At 47.4% G+C, this 27769-nt stretch overlaps 3 protein-coding genes across 4 annotated transcripts in view; 2 read left to right on the top strand and 1 right to left on the bottom strand.

The window, feature by feature from the left end:
* The window catches only part of LOC131260616 (inactive peptidyl-prolyl cis-trans isomerase shutdown-like), a 113118-nt gene that overhangs the window by 65843 nt on the left and 19506 nt on the right, over positions 1-27769 (top strand). The window lies entirely within an intron of this gene.
* On the top strand, positions 455-5056 carry LOC131265866 (regulator of nonsense transcripts 2). Its single transcript, XM_058268208.1, has 3 exons — positions 455-2407; positions 3020-4516; positions 4634-5056. The coding sequence occupies exons 1-3, from the start codon at positions 455-457 to the stop codon at positions 4958-4960; spliced, it is 3777 nt and encodes a 1258-aa protein (XP_058124191.1). The 3' UTR covers positions 4961-5056.
* Positions 5052-26830, bottom strand: LOC131260604 (protein charlatan). Of its 2 annotated transcripts, XM_058262371.1 has the most exons (7): positions 26161-26830; positions 10761-11175; positions 9678-10652; positions 9395-9593; positions 9082-9270; positions 8418-8714; positions 5052-8145 (listed from the first exon to the last, which is right to left on the bottom strand). In XM_058262371.1, the coding sequence occupies exons 2-7, from the start codon at positions 11143-11145 to the stop codon at positions 6105-6107; spliced, it is 4086 nt and encodes a 1361-aa protein (XP_058118354.1). In that variant the 5' UTR covers positions 11146-11175; positions 26161-26830; the 3' UTR covers positions 5052-6104. The 2 variants fall into 2 exon arrangements, with proteins under 2 accessions (XP_058118354.1, XP_058118355.1); XM_058262372.1 differs by lacking the exons at positions 8418-8714; positions 9082-9270.

Here is a 27769-nt window from a genome sequence, read left to right as displayed (position 1 = left end):
AACTGATCCAACTTTGTTAGCTCGCTAAACTGAAGACACAAATAACAACTTTTATTTGTTCGTTTTTTTGCCTTCATCATTTTGGACTGTCATTCTCTGCTGATGACACGATGATGCGAGCGACACCTGGTGACAAAAGTAATTTAAAAATCCAAGAAAGATTTACTTCCAGATTACAACGAGAAACACTCTTCTTGATAAAAATTGGAGTATTTTTAATAGAATTTATTTTTTTAACTTATAAGAAACTGAAAGAAATTAAACCTAATGTTTTAATATGATAATGTAACGGCTCTAAACGGTACAACCTCCTTTTTTACTAGTAAACAACAAACTATCTGTCATTTGCCTGAAAAGTTAAAAACAACAAAGTGAGGCAGTGTGCATATTTTCCGGTGCACGGGAAAAAGCTCTATTTAATCATTTAATTCGTCGCAGGTGTTTACAGCGCAACATGTCCCAAGAATGCACAATATCCTTGGATAAGCTATCGCTGGAGGGAGACAAAAAGGCCGGAACCAACCCGGCACCAAACGCAGAAGCGGAATCACAGGATCCACAAGATGTCGATGGTAGCAAATCGAACGCCGAACAAGAGGAAGCTGAACGCAATGAACTGCAAGCGTTTGTCGAGAGTCAACAGGAACGGTATCAGCAGAAAGCCACACAGCGTCAGCTTAACCATGCACCGGAGCGTCCGGCCGAGGAAGACTTTTTCCGGTACGATTCGAGCGTGAAGAAAAACACGGCGTTTGTGAAACGGTTGAAACAATTCACCGCCCAGCAGCTACCGTCCCTTATGCAGGACGTGTCGAACCTGAACCTCACGAAGTACATCTCGGAGGTAAGCGCCGCGCTGATCGAGGTGAAACTGAAGATGAGTGATATTGCGGCCGCTGTGTCGTTGTGCAGCTATCTACATCAGACTTACGCCGACTTTGCACCGACATTGTTCGAAAACTGGCAGAAAGCTTTGCTCATTAAGCCGGGCGAAAAGGTGGCAAATCTGAGTAAGATGCGCGTTGACCTTCGGTTTTACGCGGAGTTGATTAGCATCGGAATTTTTTCGAACAAGCTCGGCCTTCCACTGCTGGGTGCCTGCCTTACCGGGCTCATAACGCAGGACAAGGAGGAGCACGTTAATTTGTCAATCGTGCTGTCGTTTTGCAAACACTGTGGGGACGAGTATGCCGGGCTCGTTCCAGCCCGTATGACGGAGCTGGCAAAAAAGTACAGCATGACGATACCGATGTCGCAACTGCTACCCGCCGACAAGCAATGTAATCTGCGCAACCTGCTGAAGGATTACTACCACTCGCTCGCCGACCATCTTAAGAAAGAGCACAAGCAGCTACAACTGGCCGAAAAGTCGAAGCGTAAGATGCTCCAGACGAAGGGTGAAATTACCGCTGAAAAGCGCGAACAGCTGGCGCAACTGCAGGCTTCGTACGAGAAACTGTTCTCATCAACGAGCACGCTGGCGGAACTGCTCGGGCAAGCGATGCCAGAACTGGTCGTTGAACCAGACAGCAGCAACCCTCTGGAGGGTACCGTTCTTGATGGCAAGGGTGGCGAGGAGGTGCAGTTCACAAATCTCGATCCATGGCGCGACGATGAAACGAAATCGTTCTACGTTGATCTGCCGGATTTGCGACTCTTTTTGCCAAACTACTGCGGAAAGAAGATACAATCGCAGCCAGACGATGAGTACGAAGGCGGTGAAGGGGTAGATATGCTGGCCGAACCACCCATCACAGAGGAAGCGTTGGATATGGATATGCCCGAATTAGATACCGATGGGCCCGAACTGGAGCCCGCGGAGCAGGAACCGGAGGAAATTGTAGGTGAGGAGGGTGATCCGCTTGGTGAGATGGCGGATCAGGGAGAATCGGCGGGCGTGGATGGCGAATCGGGTACCGGTTTGCTGAAACCCGATGGGACCAGTGGCTGTGGAACGCCCAACAGTCAGGCTAACCGTAAATACTTCGAGCAGTACGTACAGAACCTGCAAAACTGCGTGAATCGCGAGCTGATCGATAATGCGGCCATCGATTTCCTGCTCAATCTGAACACCAAAAGCAAACGGAAGCGATTGGTGAAAGTACTGTTCGGAGTGCAACGTACGCGGCTCGATCTGCTACCGATGTACGCACGGCTCGTGGCCATTATCGACCTGGTGTCTCCCGACGTCGGAAACGAGCTGTGTCAGATGTTGAAGATTGATTTCAAGTATCATTTGAAGAAGAAGGACCAGATCAACATCGAAACCAAGATCAAGGTGGTACGCTATATTGGCGAGCTGGTGAAATTTGGCATCTACAAGAAGCTGGAGGCGCTCTACTGCCTTCGATGCATGCTACTAAGCTTCCAACATCACCACATCGAGATGACGTGCGCTTTTCTGGAGGTATTTATATGTTTATTCATTTAATTTATACCGCTTCGATTGTGGCCAAGGTACACATTTGACGCCCGAATTGATTTTAAATAGTTGGTCTAATTAAACAAAAATAGTTGTATTACCTTCATTGCCCTACCGATGCTTACGCTCGATCATTTCGCTCAAAACCATCAAACATGGACAGCATCCAAAAGTCGGTAGAATGTTTCTAAGCAATCCACGCCTACTTCATCGTATCGGTTCTTGCTAAGGTTGGTAGTAAATTTGGATTGTGTTTTAGAGAACTTGTCAGGAATGCTATTTGAAAAATCCATGTTAAAAATTATTAATCCTGTTGGATTAATCGATTTGGGCGCAGGCACAATTCTGCAAAACATCTCACCCTTTATTGAAGACCCTGAAGTCTGCCAAGGAACATGCAACCATGGTCGCAAAAATGTTGGAAAACAACTTTTAAAACAGCTTTGACGTCGTCATAAGATTGTCTTTGATAAAAATGAGAGCCACATAGAGAAAATCATAAAAAATATCTGAAGATACGATGTTTTACTATAAATGAACGTATTACTTTTAATCAAGTTCACTACAGTAATGAAGAACATTTATCCCTCGCTACAGGTTTGCGGTGTGTACCTGTACAACTGTCCCGAGAGCCGTATGCGCACGAACGCTTTCCTGGAGCAGATGATGCGCCTCAAAATGAACACCACCATGCACGGCCGGCACGGGCAACAGGTGGAAAACTGCTACTATCTGGTGAAGCGCCCGGAGCGGTTGAAGGTGACGCGAAAGGTGCGGCCACTGATTCACTCCTACATCCGGCACCTGATCTACAAGGAGCTGGACAAATCGAATGTGGACAAAATGATAAAGCTGCTGCGGCGGCTCGACTGGGGCGATCCGTCCACCTTCACGTACGCCGTCCGGTGCCTCTCGAAGGCGTACAACATCCGGTACCATTTGATTCGCAGTCTGGCCGATCTGCTGGCAGGGCTTAACTCGTACCAGGAGCGTGCCGTCGTCCGGGTACTTGACACGGTGTTTGAGGACGTCCGAGCCGGGCTGGAGATACACGACAACAAGTTGGCCCAGCGTCGGGTGGCGATGGTAAAGTATCTCGGCGAACTGTACAACTACCAGCTGGTGGATTCAAACACCATCCTCAACACGCTCTACTCCATCATCTCGTTCGGGGTCAGTCTCACACACGACGGACCACCGTCGGCCGTCGATCCGCCGGAGTCACTGTTTCGGCTCAAACTGGCCTGCGTGCTGCTAGATACCTCGGGGCAGTATTTCGTGTCCGGTGTGAATCGGAAGCGATTGGACTATTTTCTCGTCTTCTTTCAGCAGTACTATTGGTTCAAAAAGTCACATCCATTCTTTGCCTCTGGCGCAGGTGTCGGAAGTGACGCCGGCGCCACCACCGGCATTGTTGCAGGCGCAAAAGATCTTTTCCCCATCCTAATGGACCACATGTACCGAGAGTGTCTGAAGAGTTTGCGACCGAAATTGAAACTGTTCACCAGCTTCGAGCAGGCAATGGAAGCGGTGCAGACGTTACGCCAACAAATATATCCCGCCGAGGAATTGGAAAAGCAGATGCGAAAGGATGAACTGATAGCTGCGCAGGGAATAACAACCACGAGCGATGCACCGGATTCGTCCGAGCACGAAGACTCGACGATGCAGTCGGATGAGTGCACATCGGATGCGGGCGAAGATATGTCGGAGTGCTACGAACCGAAGCGACCACACTCGAGCCGCACGGTCGGAGACGATGATGAGGATGACACGACGACGCCACCTGCTGCGGACAGCGGAGACCTGGATGGGCTGGAATGTTACAACGATGATGAGGAAGAGGACGATGATGAGAACGATGACGAGGAGGACGAAGATGAGCGCGATTACGATCTCGAGGTCGCAGTAGAACCGATGCCGCCACCAGCCGTGAAACAGCCGGAAGATTTGGAGTTCGAGCGAGAGTTTGAGCGCATGGCATCGGAATGTATCCAGCAGCGAGCAAAGGAATCGTCGAAGGTTAATCCGAAGCAAGTTCCTGTCCCGGTCACGTTTCGCAATGAGACGAAGAAATCATACGATCAGCTACAGGTTCGTATACACGGCTTGTCGTTCAAACTGTGTCTGATTTATGAATTTTAAAAGAGTTGTTATTCTCATGACTAGTCCCATTACATTGTGAACATCTTTTTCGCGCCTTTAACACAGGAACCAACAGTGGAGAAACCCGATACGGTTCCGTTTGCGTTGATGATTCGCGGCAAGGGCAAGCAGCAGGTTTACAAGACATTCGAAGCACCGGAGGACAGCCAACTGGCGCAGTACATCCGGGAGCAGGAGCGCAAACAGCAGGAAGAGAAGGACAATGTCAAACGGTTGACACTCAACATTTCCGAACGGCTTGAGGAGGAGGACTACCAGGAATCGTTGAATCAGCCGACACGCGCCGCCGACCCGCTCCGGATGCGGCCGTTGAAGCCGGCCAAGTTCAAGCACCCGAAAGGCGTACCCGACATCGATGCCATCTTCCACTGAGGTAGATGCGCAGCCGCATCGCTTCCCAGCGGTACGATTGTTGGAAAACTTTATGAATAAATTGTTGAACACATACCGAGACGTGGAAAAAAAGAGTGCGTATTTGATCTTCCAAGATTTATTCCAGAACTTTAAATATACAATACTGGTACGATCATTACAATTCGAATTCGGAGCGGTTGCTCTTAGGTTTTCAGTTGGTGGCATTCATTTGGAGTGACATTTCTTTTTGTAGTTTTTGGCTGAAATAAACATTTTTCCACGATGCTGCACGAAAGGGTGCGCTTTTCCGTTAAGCCCATTTAAAACAGGAAACAATTTCAATTAACGTTAACTGTCAAACGCTCGTTAAAACTTAAGCTACTGCTACTCTGATTGCCATGGCAACAAATGAACCATTTCACGTTGCCATAGTAATTTAATTTTGCATTTGCTTTCGAGTGTAAAAGGCGTTCGACATTTCGCGTTGAGAGAAAGTTGATATCGTCTAAATCGAGCTTTCAGAATAGAAGAAAACCGCAGTTAATAACAAATAGAATAATTCATTTCCGTTGTACGTGTGGTAGGTTGAAAGTAACATAATCTAATCTAGCAAAACATTACTTGGTAAGGTCCCTGCCGTCGTTTCACACTCACGACACGAAAGGCATACTGATTATTTTGACCCATTGAGGTGTTGGATGAGAGAGTTCCAGTTAAGTGACGAACGCTAAGGCCGATCGGTGTTGTATGGATTGTGTTACAAACCGTCGTCGCACCTTTGAGATATCTATCTGCCGAAGCTTTAAATATACTTGAAATAATGAGATACACGTCTCCCGAGCGTACGAAGTCTTAGTAATAGTTCACATTCTACTGCTGTCTTCAAAAAGTTTAAGTAGGAAAAGAAAAAAAGGAAAATTGGTGGCTAGGGTATTAAATTGAGTTTTCTTCATGAGGTCTAAATGATGCAGTTGATGTTTCGACCACTTCGTCGCTACGAATAGAGAGTTTTGCCACCATTCCCTATTCTACCGGCCTCCATCATGTCGAACACGCTTCCATTATTTTCTACAATTTTTTACAACTATATGGCAAAAGTATTTAACTGAAATACGCACGTGACTCTCTTTGTACAAACGAATCGATTCGCTTGGAAAGGAATTCATTTCCTGCGTCGAGGAGTAAAACAGCGGCTCCGGGGTTTACGTCTCCGCTGCTTCCTTCTGCCTGAGTTGGCTGAACCCTCCTTCTTGGGCTCCGAGGACGATTTCAACTGCACGGTGTGGTGGCCGTTGCCGTAGTTGGTGGCGAGATTTTCTTTACCATTCGATCGCTTCCCCACACCCGACGCCGTACCGTTGGATTTCTTTGGCACGGTCGTTTTCTTACCCTCGGCGGAACTTGCGGAGTGGTGTGTGAGCCGTCGGTGCAGGGCTAACTTGTACGCCTGGCGGAACTGGGAGCCACACTGACGGCAATGGACCTCTTGCGGGTGGGTGCGGGAATGGCGCCAGCGTGTGTGCAGGATGAGGGAAATTTTGCTGTGATAGTGATAGTTGTCGAGGTGATCCAGCAGACCCCGGTTCTGGCAAATCCGGCAGCAGCGTCGACGTGACACGAGCTGCGTCATGTGCTTGTCGCGAATGTCCGCCAGCCGGCTAACGCAGCTCTCGTCCGACGAACCCGTTTCGGTTAGTTCCGGAGAGTTGGCTTTTGCGGGGACTTTCTGCTTGCCTTCACTCACCGATTCATCCGCCGGGGTGATGTTGACCGTGACGGACGGGGTGATCGGTTTCTCTCCCGGGGCGAGATCCAAAGGCACCGTGTCTCCCCCGGAGTCGGAGTCATCGAAACGGCGTGGCTGTTGCTGTTTGCGTGGATTTCGTTCGCCCTCCGATTTGCGCTTCTTCGGCGGCACGACCTGTATCGACGCTGGCAGCTTCTCCGTTGACTCAACCTCGCTGCTGCTGACGCCACTGTCCTCTCCGTCATCACCCGCCTTACTTTCCATTGTCGTGATTCCATTCCCCACCGTGCTGATCGATACCTCCGTGTGGTTCTTCAGAAACTCCGTCAGCGAAAACTGCTGCCCTTCGGTTTCGATCACCACCGGGTTGACCACATCGTCCTCGACAGCCGCCGGTGGCGCGATGCGCAATATTGGTGGCAAAACACCGTGCTGCTGTTGCTTGGCTGGCGCAAAAGAGTTCTGCGGCTTTTTGTACACTTTATCAAAAATATCGTTTATGTTCTTATTGCTAGTGCTGCTGTTGTTATTGTTGTGGTGATGATGATTGTGGTGATGATTGTGGCCTACTTTGCTGCCGCCTCCTCCGTTCACGATTGCGTTGCCGCCGTTGACGATAATATCGCTGGCCGCACCCGGAAGGTGGAGGACGCCTCCGGAGTGCCCTTTGCGATGGATCAGATTTTCCTTATCGCTCGAGGACGATCCGTTGAGGCGGCGTTTTTTGTAACCTCCGCCAGACTCGCCAGTCGCGTATGCTGACGTTGGACTGCCGCTGATGGTGGTTGCTGTTGCTCCTGGACCTGCTGTTGTTGGGGCTCCGATAGGGATTATCATGGTGGTGCCATTTGTACTATTCGAGCTGTGCTTGCTGCTGCTGCTGCTGCTGGTGCTATTTGCTGTTGCTGGCCGTGGATGTGGCTGTGGGTGTGGTAGGGTGTTTGCTGTTGCGGGAGGCGACGAAACCATGCTGCCGTAACGATCGCCTTTCGAGGCACCGGCGACCGGCGACGGTTGATAGACCGCCGCTGTTGCTGCTTTCGATGGTTTGGGCTGCTGCTGTTTCTTCTGCTGCACGCCGCTGCTGCTGCTGCCGCCGGCATTGGCGTACGGTCCGGTGGACGAGTGCAGCTGCAGCTGCTGGTGGGCAACGGCGGCCGTGGCCAGTAGCTGCAGGAACGACAGCTGATCGCCACCGAGTAGCGAGGCCAGCGAAAGGGCGACGTTGTCGGAGGCTTTGGCTAGGGCTGGGGCAGCGCTTTTGCTACCATCCTGAGGTTCGTTGTTCCTCATTCGATCGGCCTTCGAGCCAACGAGCAGTGGAATGGCTGCCGTGTTGCTGTGGCCGTCGCTGCTACTGTGGTCGCCGTTGATACCGTTGTCTCCGCCTCCCGCATTATGAAAATCCTGCGTCACTGAAGCTTTGTTCCTTCCGACTGCTTGCATGTGTAAAAGGCTACGGAAAAAGTACGAACAGTTGGTTAGCTTAAAGTACCGACAAATTACATTTAAAATGCAATACACAAACAAAAAGACACTCAGCTAAAAATGGGAGCCCATCTCTTACATTCAAAGGACAACATTCGTTATTCCTTGCGAAACAAATTCTTCCATCAAAAAATTTCAAAAGGGTCAAAAGGGTAAAAAGGGTCAAGGTTGTAGAATAAAACAAAAAGCAGAGCCAACGAAAAGAAAAGCCAACTCCCAACTCGCCTTCCAGCGCCGTACCGTGCATAGTCACCGGAGTCGCTTCCGTCCGCTTCCAGATAGCTATAGAGTAGTTCCGGGCCGTTCCGTTTCCGGTGCGGCTTCACCATCCAGTGTTGCTGCTGGTGATGCTGTTGTTGCTGGAGTGAGGAGCCGGTGACACCAGTGGTCGCACCGCCGTTCTGTCCCACCGCCGACGCTAGATGCTGATTGATCGTATCGATTAGGTTCGCAGCGTTGCTGGTGGTCAGTACGTTACCGGTGGCCGCGTGATGCCCGGCAGCGGTATGATAGTGGCCATTTGCCGATGTGCCGGTACTACCGTTCGTTTTGTGAGAGTAAAAAGTGCATTGCGATTCTTAGTGTTAGACCATTCGGTTTGGACCGTGCAGCGAGTGCTTGTTACGTTTTCATAAAACGGGGGAATTAAAAAACCCAGAAAACAAACCGAACTAAACATAACACAAATGGGACGTACTGAAATGCTGGAAATTGCGGGAAAAGCAGAGGATTTCCTTTCCCAAACAAACAACCATCAACGAGACTCACTAAAGGAACACAAGCCGAAAAAACTCATAACTCCAAACCAGGTGGACAAAATTTGTGGATCGAACGGAAAAGAAAACGAAAGAAAACCAGGCGAAAACGAATCGGAACGGAACAGAACGTGGTTTTTGTCTCTCACCCAAAGCCATTCCCACTGGTCGGAATGTTGGTGGGCAAATTGTTCGACGTAAATGCATTACCCAAATTGCGCAGGACGTTGCCGTTCGGGGCCGCGGCCGCGTGGTGTGTTGCGGCGTTACCGTTACTACTACCACCACCACCACCTCCGGTTCCGGTAAGCTTACCAACCTTCGTTGGATCGTGTGGGCTTGCGAGTTAAAGTGGGGGAGGAGAGTTCGAGTTGGTGGAAGATGTACGGATAAAAGATTAGGCTACGTTTTAGGTATTTCCACGTGCACACAGCACCTCCTCGATGGTTTGGGATTACTTACTGGGCTTCCTGAAGATGCGCGTCCAGATGGGCCTGATCCTCGGCGAAGAAGCTACACTTGCCGCAAGCCTTCTTGTTGTGCACCTTAAGGACGTGCGTGGCGAGGCGTTCCGAGCGGGCTGCCTTGTAGTCGCAAAGCAGGCACACGTACGGTTTCGTGTGAGTATTAAGGTGTCGCTTCAGTCCCCAGTTGTCGGTACCTTAAAAAAGAAGGGGTACATTAGCATCTAGTTTGTGATAGCACCACCGTACAAATCTTTCGGCTAATGATGGAAAACACATACCCGCCCAGGGACAGAACGTGCAGGCAAACTTCTTTTCGCCCTTGATTTTCTTCACGAACGACTTCTCGTCCGGTGAACCGCCGGCTGAGCTGGCGGACGTGTTCAGGCTGGAGCCACCGGAAGCGAGACCCTTCTCCTGTTTTATCGTTATCGAGGAATGGTGGACATTGTGCTGCTGTTGCTGCTGCTGATGATGGAGATTGTGCAGTTGCAGCAGCTGCCCAGCGGAATGGCCCCCGTTGAGACCGGACGCTGTGATATGGTGTTGCCCACTGACGCTCTCGTGCGCATGGGAAGGGATGTTGAGTGAGTGCACTCCACTGCTAGTAAAACTTCCACTAGGAATGTTGAGTTGCATCGGCTGCTGGGTTGTCGATGTCGTCGCACTGGTTCCCGTTGACGTCGGCACTGCTCCAGAGTTACCGGAATGCGACATGTGGCCGTAGTAGTTGCCGCTGGCTTTGTTAGTGTTGGCGCTGCTGCTGCCGGTGCCGCTGGACGTGCCGGAAGTGGACGGTGGACAGCGACGCGTTTTTGCAATATCGTACTCCAGCTCCCGGTGCATGCGGAGAAAATGTTTCTTCACATGGTCGGCCCGGTTGAACGGCTTGAGGCACGCGTAGCACTGGAACGGTTTCTCGTCCTTGTGAATGTTTTCGTGGCGCGTGAACAGATCGCGCCGGTCGGTCGTATAGGGGCAGGTGGTGCAACTGTAACGTTTGTAGGCGTGTGGCGTCGTACCGGCCGAAGAGGCGGACGAGCCGGGACCACCGCCTTGCGCTCCGCCCTTTCCCGTGCGGTCGGCCGTGCTGGGAATGTTAAGGCCAGCGTCTTGAGGTTCCGTTTTTGGCTTCTTGTACGACGATTTGCCGCCGTACGTGGACGACGAGTGTTTGCCGGTACTCCAGGATTCCTGCTCGGCCCCTTGCTGCTGGCTGTGCCAGCGATTGGTGTCGCCGGATGGCGTCGATATATCTGCAAAGGAAACATATTGGCCTTTTATTGTAACCGTCCCAACTCCTCGCGCGGACTTGCTTTCGACACTCCAATCGATCGATTGTGTACCTAGTAGTAGGAACTCACTTGTGGGCGTTTTGCTCGTGCCGGGCGGAAAGTTGACCGGGTTCAGTATGGCGCCGGGTGGCGGGAAGCCGTTCTGCATCAGCGCGGCCAGCCCGAACGCGGTCGAGGCGGCGGACGCACCGGAAGCGCCGGCCGGCTCTGGCCCCGCCCCGGACGATCCGACGGTGGTCGTTTCGTAGCCGATCTGCGTGAGCGTGGTGAAGGATCGTTCGCCACCGTCCGGCGGGGCGGTCGGAGCCCCCGGCGCTAGCTGGGCCACCTGCGTGTTGTGCGGGTAGAGCCCGTGGGCCGACTCGTCGCCGTACAGCTTCCGGGTGATCTCCTTGAACATGTCCTCGTACGCCTCAACCCCGGTGGATTGAGACGTTGGCAGGAGCGTGGTCATCGTGGACTAGGACAGTCCAGCGAGGACGTTCTGGAAGATAAATAATGTGGAGGATAAAAGTTAGTCAACTAGACAAAGGCAACCAGTACGGAGGAGTTGAAAGATAGAACTAGTTTTGCAAGGAGTAGTTCGGCAAAACAGCGCAGCAATGTTTACTATGATCGTCGACTGTTTCAGAGATACGACGACTTTTAGCTTGTGTGGCCCATGGCCATTATACAATAAGAGAAAAGTATGTTTAAGTTGTTGATAAAGAATGCTTTAAATGTAAAAAACAATATATTCAAATATATGTTGCAAATCTTACAAATCTGCATTATAAAAGGAACGAGGCCTCCGAGCAGTTTCAAAAGAATCTACAGAAGAGCATCAACCAGAGTCAAAATGGCTGGTCCGGTACTATTTCAATCACATTTTTTTCTTAATAATTCTACCAAATGTTAATCCATAACTTTCACACACAAAATAAAGTTTTATTTTTAATATTGAACATACATCGCTGTAAAATTTCAAGCGTAAAAATCGCGGAAGTTCTAGTGTTAAAGAGAGCTATTTCTCAAAACGGAACAACCTCCGAATTGGTAAATCAATAATAATTTTGTTGCATTCCATGCATGATTCATTCAATTTCATCACATTTCCAACAACTTGTGTCATTTTCCACGGGGAGTGAAAGTAAACGTGATCCAGTGGAAATATTTTCGACCGTAAAAACTCGCGCCAAAAATTCTAGTGTTTCAAGCGGTGCAGAAAATATCGCTTGGAAAAATAATCCTCCCACCGGAAGGCGCTTACGTGGTTCACGGTTCGAGGGGAGGAATTGCTCCAGCTACTTTTGCTAGCGAAAAACGGTTCGCTTTACTCGCCACACTGCCGTTGGTGGGAAAAAGCTTCCGTAGCACCATCCGGCATGCCTTTTTCATCCCACAAATGTCACACACAGATACAACCCCGTACCACCCTAAATGGGCGCAGGAAAGTTACACCGGGGAAGAGGGATCGTGCTGGACGGGTGGGGTGGCGATCCTCCCCACCTTCGTCGCGGGGCGGAACGATTTCATTCATAACTTTTTCGAGGACTTCCACCTCCCTCCGGCAGTTGGGGCCAAAATGGGGAGGATTTTGGGGGGAGTGATTTGCGCGTGATGGGCTTCATCAGGGGGGGCGAGGAAAATAAAACAAAAACCCACACCAAGCGGATGCCCACCAAGCGGAGGGCGTTTATCTCGGTGGAAAACGAGCGAGCGGCGTTTGCTCGGTTCTCGGAAGGCATGTTTTATTTTCGATCAAACGAACTGACGCATGCTGGAGTGCATGTTGTTGAGCATAGTTTATAGTAAATCATTTGTGGTACTTAAATTATAGTGCTTGAGTTGAGTCCCAAGTTATGTTGATTTCATCAATTTTAATCATTTCAGTCTGTTACTTTTATGGTTGCAAAGTTGTTCGTTTGCAAAAAATGAGTTTAATGAATGATCAACCTGGAGATTGAATGTTTCCCAAACTCATGCTCATTATCGTGAAAATATATAGTAAACTTATAAATTTGGTATTTTTCAATAATTTGGCTCAATTATGAGAAGAATTACAAACTTCTATTCTGAATTTTAGATCTTTTTTTAAAATAAACTACATAAACGTATATGCTACGGACCGTAGCCTACTCTCTGGTTTTCCTGACATCCGTGGTCAGATAATCCGTATTTCGAGTTATTCGTAGTTGTTTGAGATATTTTTAATTTTTACACTGTCACACGCTCATCCAGTAATTAGAATTAACAGAATATGACGTACGGAAAAACGGTTAAACCAATTTACTGGAAATGGTCTGAGTTTGACTGAGACTGTTTTAAAATCTCGAAGAAAACTGCTACTACAAAATAATATTTTGCGAGTTAATAGCTCGCAACTTCTACTTACTATTGAGTGGTTTTTCATAAGTAACACTTTTTCATAGTGTTTTTTCATTAACTTGTGTTGATTTATGTTTTTATTGTGATTTTTAAACAATTCGAAAGTCTACTGTAAGTGTTGCCACGATTATACTTCACGGGATTCCTCAGCAGAATTCACACAGGATACTTCCACAAAGTTGTAAATCGTTTTAAATTTTAAGGTAAAATGACACTTCCATCAGTATTGGGTGGGTGATGGTGATTAAAGCCATCGACCTTAATGCCATTAATTGCCCCGAGAGTGTCCCAAAGGCATCGACAACAAAAAAAAACCAGAATGGCCTGTCAAACCAACGGCCAGGGATGATGGTCGGCGAGAAATTTTCAAGTTCAACAAGACCGAATCACCCACCATCACCCACCACCCACCGGACGACCGTGGTGTGGTAGTGTTCGCAAGCGTGCAAACGTGTTGGGAATTGAGTGGGAGGACTCTGCATTGCCAAGTGGAGGGTGCACACCCTTTGCTATAGGATTACGTTACGTTGCCTTCCAAATTCGCCGACGAGCCGCGGGAGGTTTTTTTTAATTTATGTTGTATTTTGTTGGTGTTTAAATTTTGTGTTTATTTAATAAACGCAATGCATTCGTTGGTGGCTTTTCGTTGCCGGAACACACTCTGGACAAAGCGAAGTCACAGGCATTAAACAACTCACTCCGAATCGAATGCCTTCCGACGGCTTCCTGCGCCTTGCGGAAAGCATATTGGACTTCTGGATGCATCGACTCAAGTATTGATTTGAGGCAAACCGCCTCGAAAAGCCTACCCACATTTCACCGAAACTTGTTGACGGAAGGTTTTACGGTGAAATTGCTGAAATTCTTCTTACTTTCGCATGTTTTTCGGGTTATCCTGAACGTTCCGCCATAATTATTCCGTAAATGGAGGAGTCTCCCAGATCGTTCGTTTTCCTGATTGTCCAGTCTCACTCTGTTTTCTTGGGGCACTTTTACCACAACTCAATGTCACATGCTTTTTTACCACTCATTTCTCAAAGTGTTCGACGATGCACCGATGGAAAATGCATCTTTTTAGCGACAACACAACACACAACTATTGAACACCGAAAATTTCACGCCAAAACGCGCTTCTTTCCACGTCCGCTCGCTGCGTGCCAATAATCGGGAACCCGTTTGGTCCCGGTTCTCCTGCAGGAAATGGCCATTCGGGGCCGCAGGGGGTGACGAAAAACGTTGCATGCGCGCGCACGTGCTGCGGACGGGTTTTCGTTTGGAGTACGTATTTTCCGCCTCTCTCCCGGGGGTTTTGTCAACGCGCCCGAACGTCCTTTGGTGTGGGGTGGGATGGGCTAGGGAGATGGTGGGCAAATTTGCTCGACACCGTGTTCTCTGCCACCACCAACACACACACACACAGAAACACGCACCGAACGACGGCAATGTTTGATGTTTGCGATGAGCCGAAAAAAGGCGAAAAGGGGGTTTTGAAAAAGCGGCGAGCTTGGATCGAGCACTCAAACAAGCACGTGCAGATTTTCTGGCGATAAACGGTGAAATGGTGTGACGAAGGGGAGGGGAAATTTTCCACCCTCGTGACGCGTTGGCGATTCTTTGAATCGGCCTCTGCACTGCTCCAATTTTCCACCAACTTCCGGCCGAACAGCTCCAGAGGGATGAGACGCCATCACTCCCACGCAATGGTGTAGGAGCCTTCAGTGGGTGCAATGTTGGTTGTGTGTGTGTGTGTGTGAGAAGGGGCAGAAAAGATGCGCGGGAGAGGAACGACAGTGATGGGGAAAAATAGTGCCATTCTAATGGCTTGGGTTGGGCCTTTGCATCGCGCCTTCAAGTAGGATAGTGGCGAAGTTTTGCCTATGCAAGACCATAGCAAATTCTCCAACTTTGAGAAAATAAAAAAAGAAAATCTACAACATGTTTTAGTAAAAACTAACCAGGAAACAACATTACAAACCTTTAATTTGAATCAAAATCAATTGAACTACGTAAAATTTAAAACAAAATACCATTAAACAAGAAACATCAGTATTATGCAGTGGTTCTCAAGCAATGTATCGCGATTTAAGTAGGGTTATGTCATATGAATCTTTTGGAGAGATACATTCATATGAATGTTTTACCTAAGATTCATTCCGATGAGTTCAGGAATGTTTTGGAATTCGAATCTTCAAACGTTAATGAATCCTACGAAACCTTTATGAATCTTTGCTGGACCTTTCATGAATCTCCATGATTCTTTCATTGGCGTAAATGATGCGACCAAAAAAAGGGGTCGCTCTTCCCATTTTTAACTCATCAGTTTTCATCGGTCGATGGATGCTTGAGATTCATGAATCTCTCATTTCTAGATTCATGAATCTCTAAAACGCATAGAACTATTCAGATTCGTGAAACTGAACCTGAATGACACAACTCTAATTTTAAGTGAGTGATGTCTTACTGTTCTGGCATGTAAAGGAAAGACTGCCATCTTTGAGGAACTAATGTGGAAAACATCAAAAAACACTATCTGTCAAACATAAATGGGAGTTTGTAGAACTGTTCTATGATAAGGAAAAACTAAGGTATATCAAATTAAATAAGTAGAACAATGTGTAAAGTAAGTATAAATTAGTACTTCAGACTTAGGCTTAAAGACGCTTAAGAATTTTGGAAGATGTAAGAAACAATTTAGAGGCTGTCGTCGGAGGCAAAACACAGTCAGACAAGAACATTATGCGGGCAGATATCAAGTAAATTGATAATAGCATGATCAGGTTGACACTTAACGAAACATATGAAAACTTGTTGAGTTAATGACGTATTCTTGACGCGTGATTCGAAAATCCCGAACAAAAAGTAAAGAAGTTAACAAATCCCGTTGAGTCGGATATCAGTTAATTAGAATGACCTCAAAATAGTAATAAATTTGTATCGTTTTTCTTTTGAACAAAACAAATGTTAATTGAATCCATCAAAGAAAATCTTTACCATTTTAGTTTAGTATAATTTATGCACTAATTTTTCATCACTATTTCAGTTGACATAAACAAATACTGCAAAAAGATTGAGAACCTCTGGTCTACCGGGTCGAACCCGGCTAACCATACTGCACCAGCGTTCGGTGGCGGTCCGGTTGGAAGCTTCGCGTGCTCACCCACTCGATTCTCCAATCCACCCACTGTAAACCCACACCGAAACTCCTCGCAAAGCGCGCGTAGGAGCACACGCAAGACGCAAAAAAAAGGGAAACGCATCTCCGAACCGAACTTCGAAGCAACGGAAGAAAGGAAGGGTGGAAGGAAGGTTCGTTGGGCGCCTGGGTGGGTGGAAACCGGGGAGCGGTGTTTGTTGGACGTTTGCACTTTCTCCCTCGGACCTTCAGACAACCCCCCTCCCCTTTCGGTTCTCTGTCTCTCTCTTCTTGTGTTTGCTTCGTTCCGTGCTCGACTGGGCTTGCTTTGGCTTGCTTCGATCCTTGAAATATTGTCCTGAGGGGAGCCGAAGTAACGTACGCCATTGGGTGGTGGCAGCACGTTCAATAACACGTCTCCTCCTTTTCCTTACACCTTTCCCTCCACATTCGAAGCCGTCAATTGGTTCGTATTGGCACCTTTCCGGTGCACGGCGATGCCAAGGATAAGCGCCTCAGGGAACTGCCGGCCAGCAGTTGGAGCCGACTTCACTTGATGATGGACACGGTTCAAAGAGTTTGCAAGCCCGACGAACGACCGACGAAAATCAATAACTATCGGGAGACTGCTTCCTTTTTCCAGCGGAGGCAATTTATTCCCCGTTTGTCTGAGCGTATGGTTAAGTGGAAACAAATTTAACTTTTGCTATTTGTTGATTGTTTCTACTGAGAGCTGATATTTGTTCGATGTTTTTAAATTAAACATTACAAATATTACATTTCAACAGCAAACATCAAACGCTCACGAATTGTTTTATGCCTTTTCTGGTCACTGATTAGTAGAGTTATTTCAACTGAAACTTTAAATCTTCGATATTCCTACCTGATACAGCACACTTTTCTTCACATAACACACTCTTAACAGCATCCATCGAACAACAGTCAAAAGTACAAGATTATTATGGAACGAGGGGTCGGAACCACACACTTTTTTGCTCGATTAATGATATAAATACGTGTCTCGGAAAGGAAACAACACTGTTCAAAGTCACGCTTCCAATAACATCACCGACAGAGGAGGAACGATCAAAGGCGGTTGGAAAAGGGATCGATTAGATTCCGAAAAAAACCACCTCAGCACACTTGCACCAGGAAGCAGGAAAAATCTTACAAGACACGGGGGTCGAAAATACGCACTGCCATCCGCACCCCCGAACCGAACGAACGCCCGTACGATAGTGTGAGTCCTTCGAGGAACGCCAACCGACGGAACCCGCGCGATCGACCGCCGACGACGACGCGAGCGTGCTTCGTCGATGTGTGTCCAACGCCGGTGCCGTTCCACCATGGCACCACCACTACCACGAACCCGTAACACCAACACCTAGCTGCGTAAACAGCATCATCACCAACCATCGCCTCCCCCCCATTTCCGACGTATCCAACGGAGAAGAAGGCGCCGGCGGCGATGATGTTCTGATGAACATGAACGATGACCAACACATTGGTAGCTAAAAAGGGTCGACAATGGCTAGGGCGAGAGGAGGGGGTTGGTAGGGTGGGGGAGGGATGGGGGATTTTCTACACCCCCTTTTCTGTTGCAGGCTCCATATCCATATGCGCCCGGCAAGCCGCTTGATTTTGTTTGCGGAATTTAAGAAAACAATAAAGTTGTACAAAAATATGATGGTTTTGTTGCCATTTTCTTTAACATTCAAGCTTTCATAGCATTATTTTGCTTAAAACCATTCTCCAAGTAAATCTTACAATGTAAAAATACCTACGTTCTTTGTAGATAAACCCTTTAAACCCTTCGGTCCTTTAAATTTAAAACATAGCGCATGGTCTACAACTTTTCTAGTTTGAAAAAAACATTGAAAAAGTATAAAAAGAAATTATCAAAATGAAACCACAGCAATGTAATTTTTTTTCGCATGTTAAATCAAGAAAAACAATTAAATCATTGAATAATCAATGTCCTTTTTCGTTGGTTGAACAAACAAAACTGGGCTTAAAAATGGTTTGGATTAGATTAGGATATGGGCCAAGAAAGTGCAGTCGCCGGGGGTTCGTTGTGTTGGTGTTGGGATGACGTTTAGGTTCATGCTGAAAGAAGCTAACATTTTTCCTCTGGAGAAGGCGAGAAAAATAAGCATCGAAACGAAAACAAGGTATCCACCAAAAGAGAGGCACATCCTGCTGCTTTTCTTCGGGCATCTTGTACCAACTCCTTTCTACGAACACACCCAACCCGTTGCGTGTGTGTACAGCACATGCAGGTGGAAAAAAGTGTACCGGCTTAGTGTGGGAGATGCATCAAGGGCGCACACAGGCGCAGCAGAAACCACGCTTCCCACCCCACGGTGTCTGTTTTCGGGCATGTTTTGGAGCCCCCTTTCCGATTCAGCGCGTTTTCGGGTAAGATCCATTGCGATCGTTCCCTGGAAGGGTGGCGGGGTATGGTGCCGATCGGCAAGGAACGTGACATGTTCGAAAATCACAACCGAGCAGCTCGCCCTCTCCTTCTTCCGAAATGCGGTTGATGGCGTGGATGGTGACATGGAAACTACCCTAATATTGTGCGTAAAATTAACAGCCGGCCACCCAACATCACCAAGTGTAAATTTACGCTTCCGGCTAGCGGGTTGCGAGAGTGTTGAGGGTTCAGGTTTCATTTTTAAGGACCTCCCTAGAGACGATTCCTTCTTCGATATTCCTTCACTGGACTTTACATCTCAAAAATTTCATTTTCCAGGGTCGGTATTTAAATTTGACTCTTTCTAAAATAAGAATTTTATAGATTATGGAAGGATTTTTAAAAAAATCAAACAAATACACAAAAAACATGTATGATGAAACATGAAACAAGGATTAACTCAATATGTTAAAAATCAGCTGTCTTTGCTAAAATGTATTCATTTATCTTGATATTTTTCCTCACATAAGGAAAGTGATTCACGAGAAATTAATAACAAACGCAAATGTTTCAAACATTTGCTAAGTACCTGTCCGACTACAACATCTCATCAACACATGAAACAAGCTCTAAAGTTTCGTTGTTTCATCTTATTTTTTTGGTTGTTAAATTCCTCTCTTAAGAATAGAACAGGTACAAACACTGATAAACATATTTCTTATTCTTTTTAACAGCACCATCTTGCCAAAACTAAGGAAGGTACATTTTACTCGATTGGTGTATGTTGTATTCCTTTACAATACGTACTAAAATCTGGAAAATATCGAAAGAAAATTTAGTTTTTCATTTAAATTGATCAATGATGCGCAATTTTCACCAACTGTTTAGTGGGAAGTTGAGATCAGTTTTAGGAAGAATCTTTTGAAAATTAAAATTCATAAAATGCGCCTTATTCTTCTTTGGCGGTCCTTGCCATTTTCGTTGCTTCAGATCTTCCCATTTCTATGTTTCCTTCAAGGTCTGTGCAACAATCCTTGTTCCAATTTTATGGTCGTCCGTCCGTGTTCGATTAGTTCCAGAGATGTCGTTTCATGGAAAATTACTGAGCACAACAAATAAAAAAAAATGTATATGTCTGTCAGATACCAAGTGTCGGTTTGTTGCTCAGAAAGCGATGTCCTTGCATCCTCGACCCATCTGATCCCGACATTCACGGTGAAAGGCTACGCAACGTTGCACAAGCGTCAAGAAAGGACGTTAGAAAGGAAAAAGGAAGCAACAAACGGCACCATACGGTTTCCGTTTGGGTAATGTTTTTCTCCGCTCGGCCACCGAAAGGGATTCGTAGGAGGGAAAACGCAACCCCCGGATGTGTTTTCACGCTTGGAAGTAAAATTTAAAAACAATTAAATTGCGGCACACACACTTTCCGTCGATCTTTTTTCCACCCGGTTTGGAGTGTTTGGCTCACTTTGGAAAACACTTCCTTCCAGCTAACTATTGGAGCATATCGAACATCATCGGTTTTAGTTGTTTGATGTTGTGGAATGCAGAACGGGTTTCCTCCGGTGCACTAAGGATTAAATGTTCAGCCGGGGGCGAAGAAAGCCGACTCGATCTCAAACCACATCCCGGGGGTTTTTATTTTTCGAAGGACAAATTCGAGTGGAAAAATAACGCAAAGAGACCCAATGCGGGAAAAGGATGGAGTGTAAATGGAGTGAAAATAAAAAAATAATGAAAAAATGGGTGTCGGTCGGCTGCCCTCCCCGGCGTTCTGTATGTCGTGCACATTTTTGCCTCCCTTTTCCATGCTACCCCTCCGAAGGAACAACCAAAGTGGAAAATGAAAAGTAAGCGCGTTCCAAACTAAACCCATCCCAAAACGCGCAACCTTACAACCCAACCCAATCCGGCCAAAAAATGCGGCCCCTTTTTCGAGAAAAAGAACGGAGAAGGAGAACGGACGAAATGGAACCCGGTGGGTGGAAACAGACGACACCCGCGGGTGGTGGGTGGAAACGGCAGGGGCAGAGAGGTTGGGTGGGCCCGCATAGGGGTGGGAGAAGGGAAAACGGGAACAGAAGGAACATCGAACGGCACATCAAGACGCAACCCGAAAAGAAGGAAAAAAACCCCAAGCAGCAGGATGACAGGATGAAGCAAGGGAGGGTACCGGGGGAGGTTGGAAGTGGTGGAAAAAGTGCAGCAAAGAATTAGGTTCAACCGAACGCGACGAAAACCCAAGAGGGAATAACAAGAAAAAGGGACGCAGGGAACAAATGCTCGCCGAAGGATCGGGTAAGAGGGGTGAACGAAGAAGAAAACGACGATCGGCGCTGGGAGGGTCGACAGTTTTAACGATCACCAGGCGGCGACCCGCAGAGGAGGTCCACTTGCACCCACACCACCCAAAAACACGGGGCGAAGGAAGAAAGAGGCCGAAAAGAAAAACGGGCGAGGATCGTGGGCCAACTTTTCCCCCGGAAAGGGTCGGCTAAAGGGAAAAGTAAGAGGAAAACGAACGAGAAACAACAGCAGTTGGCGAGACGGCAGTTTTCACGACCAAAAAATGGCTGAAGTTGGCAAAAAACTTTCAAAAAAACCTATGTTTTTCTTGCATCGTAAGCATGAGGCGAAACAGTTTTGCAAAATCGTTATGTCATTTGTGGAAACCGTTATTGAAATTTATCGTAAGAAAATGAAACAAATTCAGTTTTTAATTAAATTCTGTTCGTTCCATTTGAGGCCCTTCTTGAGATATGAAAACCAAAACACTTTGTAGGTTTTGTGCCGTTTTTTGAATTCCGCCTCGATTAGAAGAAAAAATAAACGCTCGAGATCTATCCTGCGCAAGATGGTATTCGTGAACCATGGACATATTTTATCCCTCCCAAACACACACACATACACCCATTATTTCCTCCCATCGACGATCGGGCGATCCTCTGCCGGTCCTCCTACTACATCGTCCGATCTTTCCACGATCGGTGGGGTACGGAGGCGAACGCCTTAAGGACCCCTCCACGCGTGAGTAGGAGAGGCGAAGGAAGGAAGGAAGAAAACTACCTCGCACGAACCCAACGAGAAATTAAGCCAAGACAACAACAAAAAAAAGGGACACGAAGAGATTCCTCCTAGCCGTGTCCTACCCTGGCCAGGTTTACAAACGCGCTTCCGTCCGATCGCGCCGTTTAGGACGGGAGGCGAGGGTAGACGCACGTACGCTACCAAGGGACACACAAACACACACACACACACATGCGTGGAAAGAAGGTGGCAAAAGCGGAGAAGGCGAAAAGACCGAATTTCACCACCCCACTTGGTTCGTGGGCTCCGAAGCAGTGTTTTGCCATCTTCAGGGTCTTCAGGGAGGTTGCTTTATTTTATCTTCAGTCGTTTGCTTCTTCTTCTTCTTCTTCTAAATGTTTGAGCAGGAGTTGGGTGTTGTTTGGAAGCGATCGAACGATCGAGACCGAAGCGCAAGACAAAGGAAGGTGTCGATGGGAGGGGTGTGTTATTTGCTGCCTTTACTCGAAAAACTCCCACCGATCGGAAAGGAGTCGTCGGAATCATCCGCATTTGATCCAAAAAATAAAAAACGGAAACATTTTTTCTCACGAAAAATTGCTTCTTCCCATTAAGGACTTACGAGACTATCACGAAAAACATAAACCGCAAATACAAAAACCTAAACTAACCAAACATACCTAAAGAGAAATTAAAATATTCGATTTAAAATATAGGAAAGCAAAAGTAAACAAAAATACCCTCATCTGATTGATTTGCGATTCACAATTTCTTGAATTTCTCCTCCAATGTGTTGTTCAATAAAATTATTCCACCGCTTCGTGACAAACCTGCGTTTCCCTCGTCTCGTGCCGCACTCTTCAGAGCGCGTTGGCGTTAGCTAAATTTGCGTAGGCCGGTGGGTGGTAGGCTAACGCTTTGTGTCGCCATGATGCCCTCGCCCGGTCGGCGTTGGGTCGTTAGAAATCAAGGAAATCCACCCCACCGAACGCAACCACCTTCCTCCCAAATCGACGCGAAACGTAGGGGTGGGATGGGGTAGCGGATTGGAAGTAAGAAGAAGCGAAGGGAACGAAAAAAAAGAAGTCACGTATGCGAAATGTAACCACGCGGGAGTGCGGATCTGTCTGTGTGTGTGTTTGTGAGAAATTAGGAGCAGCATACACAAAGCATACGCTCGTCGAGTGGCTCGATATGAGATCGAAAGGAAAACCACCACCCCAAACCGCCAGCGTCGCGTCGTTTTGGCACTCCACCCATGGGGGCCGGCGGCAGGCAAATAAGTTATCGCCTTTGTTGACGACCGAAGGTGGCGTTACAGTGACGCACGATTTTTGGCCATACATATTCAGTTTTTTTTAACGTCCCGGTTTCGTACACCGACTGTCGTTTCGGTATTCCAAAACGCTGTAAAATATATGTAAAATGAACTGCATTACTTGAGATAATATTGCGCAAAAATGGAAAATATAATAAAAACTCTCTTAACACCTTGCCGTCCGGATACACGCTACGCTGTAATGAATCCTTACCGGTTTTCATCCGATCACATCATTTTGGTGTGTTGTCAACGCTGTCACCTGATACGCATCACATCCTACTGGATGTAAACAATGAAATGTAAACAAATTTCACAGAGAGCGTTGCTGTTCGTACATACATTTAATAAAGATTGAACAAGAATGATTACACAGGGTGGCCAGATACGGAGGAACTGGTACAAACGCGCCGGTCGTAAAGCGTTGCGACATCGTGAATTGTGCGGACGTCAAAGTGTTAAAACAAATTGATAATTCTCATAACACCTCGACTTGGTTAACTATTTTGTTGCTTACACCATTTGTTTTGACAGCTCCACAAACTCCACGGAGAATTGACGCGATTTTCTACCTAGTATGCTTGAAAACGGGTTTTATAACTCGATGAAATTTGAATGAAATCCAATGATCTCTTACAATAACAAAATATATACAAAACATACAACTATACAAAACAAAACGAATAAACTTAGCCCTCGCCAAAATGGAGCCATCACTGTAGTAGATTTGGCGCGCTTTAAAGCCCACCCTTCCACCCGCGACCACGCGATGACAACGGTACGGTTGGTAGGGGGCAAAAAAAAAGAGGGTCAATCAAGGAGGGCTGACGAGAAGGAGATCGCGGACCGATGGGATGGGATGGGGGTGGGTATCGGTGGGCGGGCAACGGGCGGAAGGAAGTTAATGACGATGATCGCGCCGATGATCAGGATGGAACGTTTTATTTCCCTTATGTTTGCTGCCCCTGCTTCTTCGCCTTGCGCTGCCCCGCGCCTTCCCACCGATCCACGGGAATTTCGGAAGAACAGCTGGGAGGGATCCCAAACAGGTTTACCGCAGGCCCAAAAACGCGCACACACATCTCTCACCTGCCTCGCCGGGTCTTGGGTCGGTGGTGGTGTTGATGGTGCGGCAGAAGCGGCGGGAGGGTCGGATCGGGCAAGATGTTCACCTCCACCCGAAAAAAGGGGTGGTTTCGGGCGATCATTGAAAAGTCTGTGGGTCGGCGGTTCGTCGGGTTCGGCCAGAAGTTTCGCCGTGCATGTGTGTGTATGTGTTTGTGGGTCTGAACATTTTTTCTTGTCTACGCCCGACGGCTCCTTCCTGCCGAACCTCGTTTGAGGGTGGAACTTCGCTCCTTGTGGGATTTCGTTGTGGGTTTCTTCTTGGTGTCATCGCTATGCTTCTTTTCGATGACAAATACACCATTTTTACATTTTCTTTTCTGCTTGATAGGAATGTTTGGGGTGGCTAAGGAGGGCCACTAAATTATCCTGGCTCAGTGATGTGGTTTGGATGTTGGGATGTTTAGAAAATGAAATAAAAAAAATTTAAACATTGTAGTGTAGTGTGTACTATTTATGTTATTAAATGAAAAAAGAAAAAGCCATACAAAATCGCACGCTCTTCTTTATGCGTACACACTCTTGTGGATTAATAAAATCTAGGAATAACATTAAATATATTGGATACAGTCGGTAAATGATACAATTCTCTGTTCTATTGTGTTTCAATGTCATTTCATTTATGGATTGATTGACGTATTAAGTTACAATTTAATGTCTGATTGTCTAAAACAGTCATTACCTCATACAATTACTGTTCTATAATAACTTTGTCAAATTAATGTCAACAAATTAATGTTGTATACCGACACAACATAAAGTATTTTGTTTTTCTTTCGTGAACTATAATTTTAACAGGAGAATTAATTTGAAAACTGAGCTGGCTATAAATTTCCAAACGAAACGATCGGTAGCAAATCAAAGCAACCGCAGGCATTTTTGTGCGCGGAAGCTGTTGTACAAAGTCCAACAAACAAAGGTCTCGATGAAATGCAAGAAACGAAGCAACCTTTCCGAAAGGTTCCTTTTGACCCCGCGCCTGGGGCTCGGATCCCACGGCACAAACACGACCGAACATCCTTTTTGTGTTCACACCCACCACCCCGCCGCGCAAGCGGGGGAAAACGGTAACGGCGCCTACACCAGCACCATGACATATCCTTCCAGCCCAGAGAAAGGCCTGCGACCTGCCCGTCGTTGGGCGAAAAAGTCAGCCCGAAACCCGGGAAACGGGCGACGGAGTAACACATACACACACGCGCGCGCAGTGCACGCAGAGGTGGGTAGAGGAAAGGGCCAAAGGGTGGGAGAACGAAACAAACTGGGAGAAAAAAAACCCATGCACCCAACACCCTAGAAGGGCGCAACGACAGGAAGCAACGACATCAGCAGCAGCAGGTGGACAACGAAATGTGCCTGCTACGACCCACCAACACATGGAGGGAAGCGGTACCAGCGCCACAGTGCCGTTCGAAGGACAGAGCGGTAAAGGAAAGTCACCTAATGCAGGCGAGTTGGAGGAGGGTGAACCTTCCCAATGTGTCACCGGTGATGGCGGCTTGGATCGGGATCCCAACAATTCGAAAAAAAACGGTATGGGATGTGCGGTGAAACTGATAAACCTATCCCAGCCACGCCGGAGATGGCGCGGCCGAAAAGTTGACGGTAAAATAAAACGAACTGGCGAATGGTAAGAAGAAAACCCAAAGGCCCCCGATCCGATACATCCACCCACCTGATTAACCTCATTTCGGGTTTTGTGCGCTCCTTTCGCCCTGTGACAAAAGGCTTACTCGAAGAGTGTGCACGAGGGAGCGAGAAAGAGAGAGAGAGGGAGCGAAAGAAGCGATTGGGAAACGAGTAAAACAAAACGTCCGGGAGGCTGCCGGATGGATCGGTACCAGACGACCCCAGCCGCAGACGGGCCGGGTGTAAAACAAAAATTGGCATGTGGTCACACATTCGGAGATGCTCTTGGGCAGTATAGTTTTTTTTTCTTTTACAAAGCCGGCTTGGATCGTTTTGCGTGTTGGAACGCGCGAGAGATGAACCGAGATGAACACCGCATGGCGAATCACTTCTGATAAGCACCGTGGGGTACACAATTCTTGTCGAGAAATAGTAGTTTGCCAATACTTACGGTCGCCTTTGTGCGGGTAGATCCACTATCGATGATATTCCTCTGTCCAGTGTGTGGGTCCGATAAACTTTCGGCACTTCTTCCTCCAACCCAACGCACGAAGTAACGCACGTACACCCGCACCGAAACTACTGCGTTTGCAGGATTCTTTTACGAATGTCCCTGTGTAATATTTTGCAGTTCACGGGATAATTCACTATACTGCACTTTCACTGTTGGTACAAGTTCTATTTTATCCCGTCAAAGGATTCACTGGATTCACTGAGCTTGATTAAAACGCGTGCATACCGTTATCCTGGTGCAGGGGTGATGAAATAAAGGAAAGCAAATGATGCGGCTTTTACCGACGAACGAGCGAATGTCCTCCGCTCAAGGCAGCCGACAGTACAATGCGACCAGCCGGCAACGAGTCCGCGAATGTTGTGAGCAGTGCCGCTTCTCGTGGGAGAGTGAACCATGCGAGAAAACGCGCGTTTCTACAGGGTTGCCCTTTCTCGCTTACTCCCTCGTTCGGGACCGTCGCCTGCTCTGATGCTGCGATTTAGCAGATTTTTCTAACTTGTTGCCCCGTGAACCGGCGGTATATTTCACTGCCACTCTCTCTCACACACATCTCTCTCGCTCTCTCCCGCTCTACGTTTTGTTAAATGCCGGTGTAACTAATACGATGTCGGTGGGTCCTGCCTGACACACGCCAAGGACATGTTCCGGCATCTTTTGCCATCCTCGAGCACCGCTCTCGGTGCAAAGTGATTTAATTTGGTTTGAAAATGCTGGGAGAATATTTTTCACGTCGGCCCATGCCGCGGTTCGCGTGCTGTTGCGTTTTTCCTCTTGCCTATACTTTCTTGCGTCCTGCGTTCGGGCCATCTTTTCTTTTTTGTGCTGCGGAAAGGAACGAAAACACATCCGAGCGTTGGGGTAGTGAGTGTGTGTGGCGAAATGTAGCCCATCCAAAACCCTACCCAGCTACCCCACCGCCTTTACAACTACAACTGCAGAGCGGTCCTGGACGATCGACGGTGTGAACTTTTATTTTTGTGATTTGAGATAAAGTAAATTGGTCATGTGAAAAAATCTTAAACGTTTAATTTGGTTGGACCGATGCAGCGTTTTATAAATAAAACCACAAACTTTGATTAAAAATGAAAGTATTAAAGTATTGTTTATAACTGTTCCATTGTTTTGTTTTATTACCAGGACAGTTTTATGGACATTTTCTTTTCATCCTTTCCTCAATTGCTCCAAAAGCGCACCGAGGTGGTAGCCCGCGGTTGGGAGAGTCGGTGATCCCACCACCATCGCCACCCGATACATCGCCTTCCTCTGCCATCGCGTTGCGTCCTGGAGGTTCTCCTTTCCCTGGCAGCACTTTCCTGCGTCCTGTTTGCACGTGCACACAGCCAGAAGACGGCGCAGCTGTCGGGCCGCGTTTCTCATTGCTTTTCTTTTCGTTTACACCCCACATTCGCCCTAAACACCCCTTCTCATTGGGCCATGTGTTGCCCTTCGATGCTCGAAGGAGGTATCTTTTCTTGGATGGTTTCATTTCATTTTTTTTTATTCGCTAGCACTACCATGCCTGCGCTGGCTCGCATCCGGTGCGGGA

Source organism: Anopheles coustani, chromosome 3 (assembly GCF_943734705.1).
Source record: "Anopheles coustani chromosome 3, idAnoCousDA_361_x.2, whole genome shotgun sequence".
In the NCBI taxonomy this organism is placed as follows: Eukaryota; Metazoa; Arthropoda; class Insecta; order Diptera; family Culicidae; genus Anopheles; species Anopheles coustani.
This window is presented reverse-complemented; position numbering and strand designations above follow the sequence as displayed.

Excerpts from the sequence above, each read along its gene's own strand:
- LOC131265866 (XM_058268208.1), top strand. The coding sequence starts at position 455 with ATGTCCCAAGAATGCACAATATCCTTGGATAAGCTATCGCTGGAGGGA. Across the intron at positions 2,408-3,019 it reads TGACGTGCGCTTTTCTGGAG|GTTTGCGGTGTGTACCTGTA; the intron begins GTATTTATATGT and ends CCCTCGCTACAG. Across the intron at positions 4,517-4,633 it reads AATCATACGATCAGCTACAG|GAACCAACAGTGGAGAAACC; the intron begins GTTCGTATACAC and ends CCTTTAACACAG.
- LOC131260604 (XM_058262371.1), bottom strand. The coding sequence starts at position 11,145 with ATGACCACGCTCCTGCCAACGTCTCAATCCACCGGGGTTGAGGCGTAC. Across the intron at positions 9,594-9,677 it reads CACGTTCTGTCCCTGGGCGG|GTACCGACAACTGGGGACTG; the intron begins GTATGTGTTTTC and ends TTCTTTTTTAAG. Across the intron at positions 9,271-9,394 it reads GCGCATCTTCAGGAAGCCCA|CCCACACGATCCAACGAAGG; the intron begins GTAAGTAATCCC and ends TTAACTCGCAAG.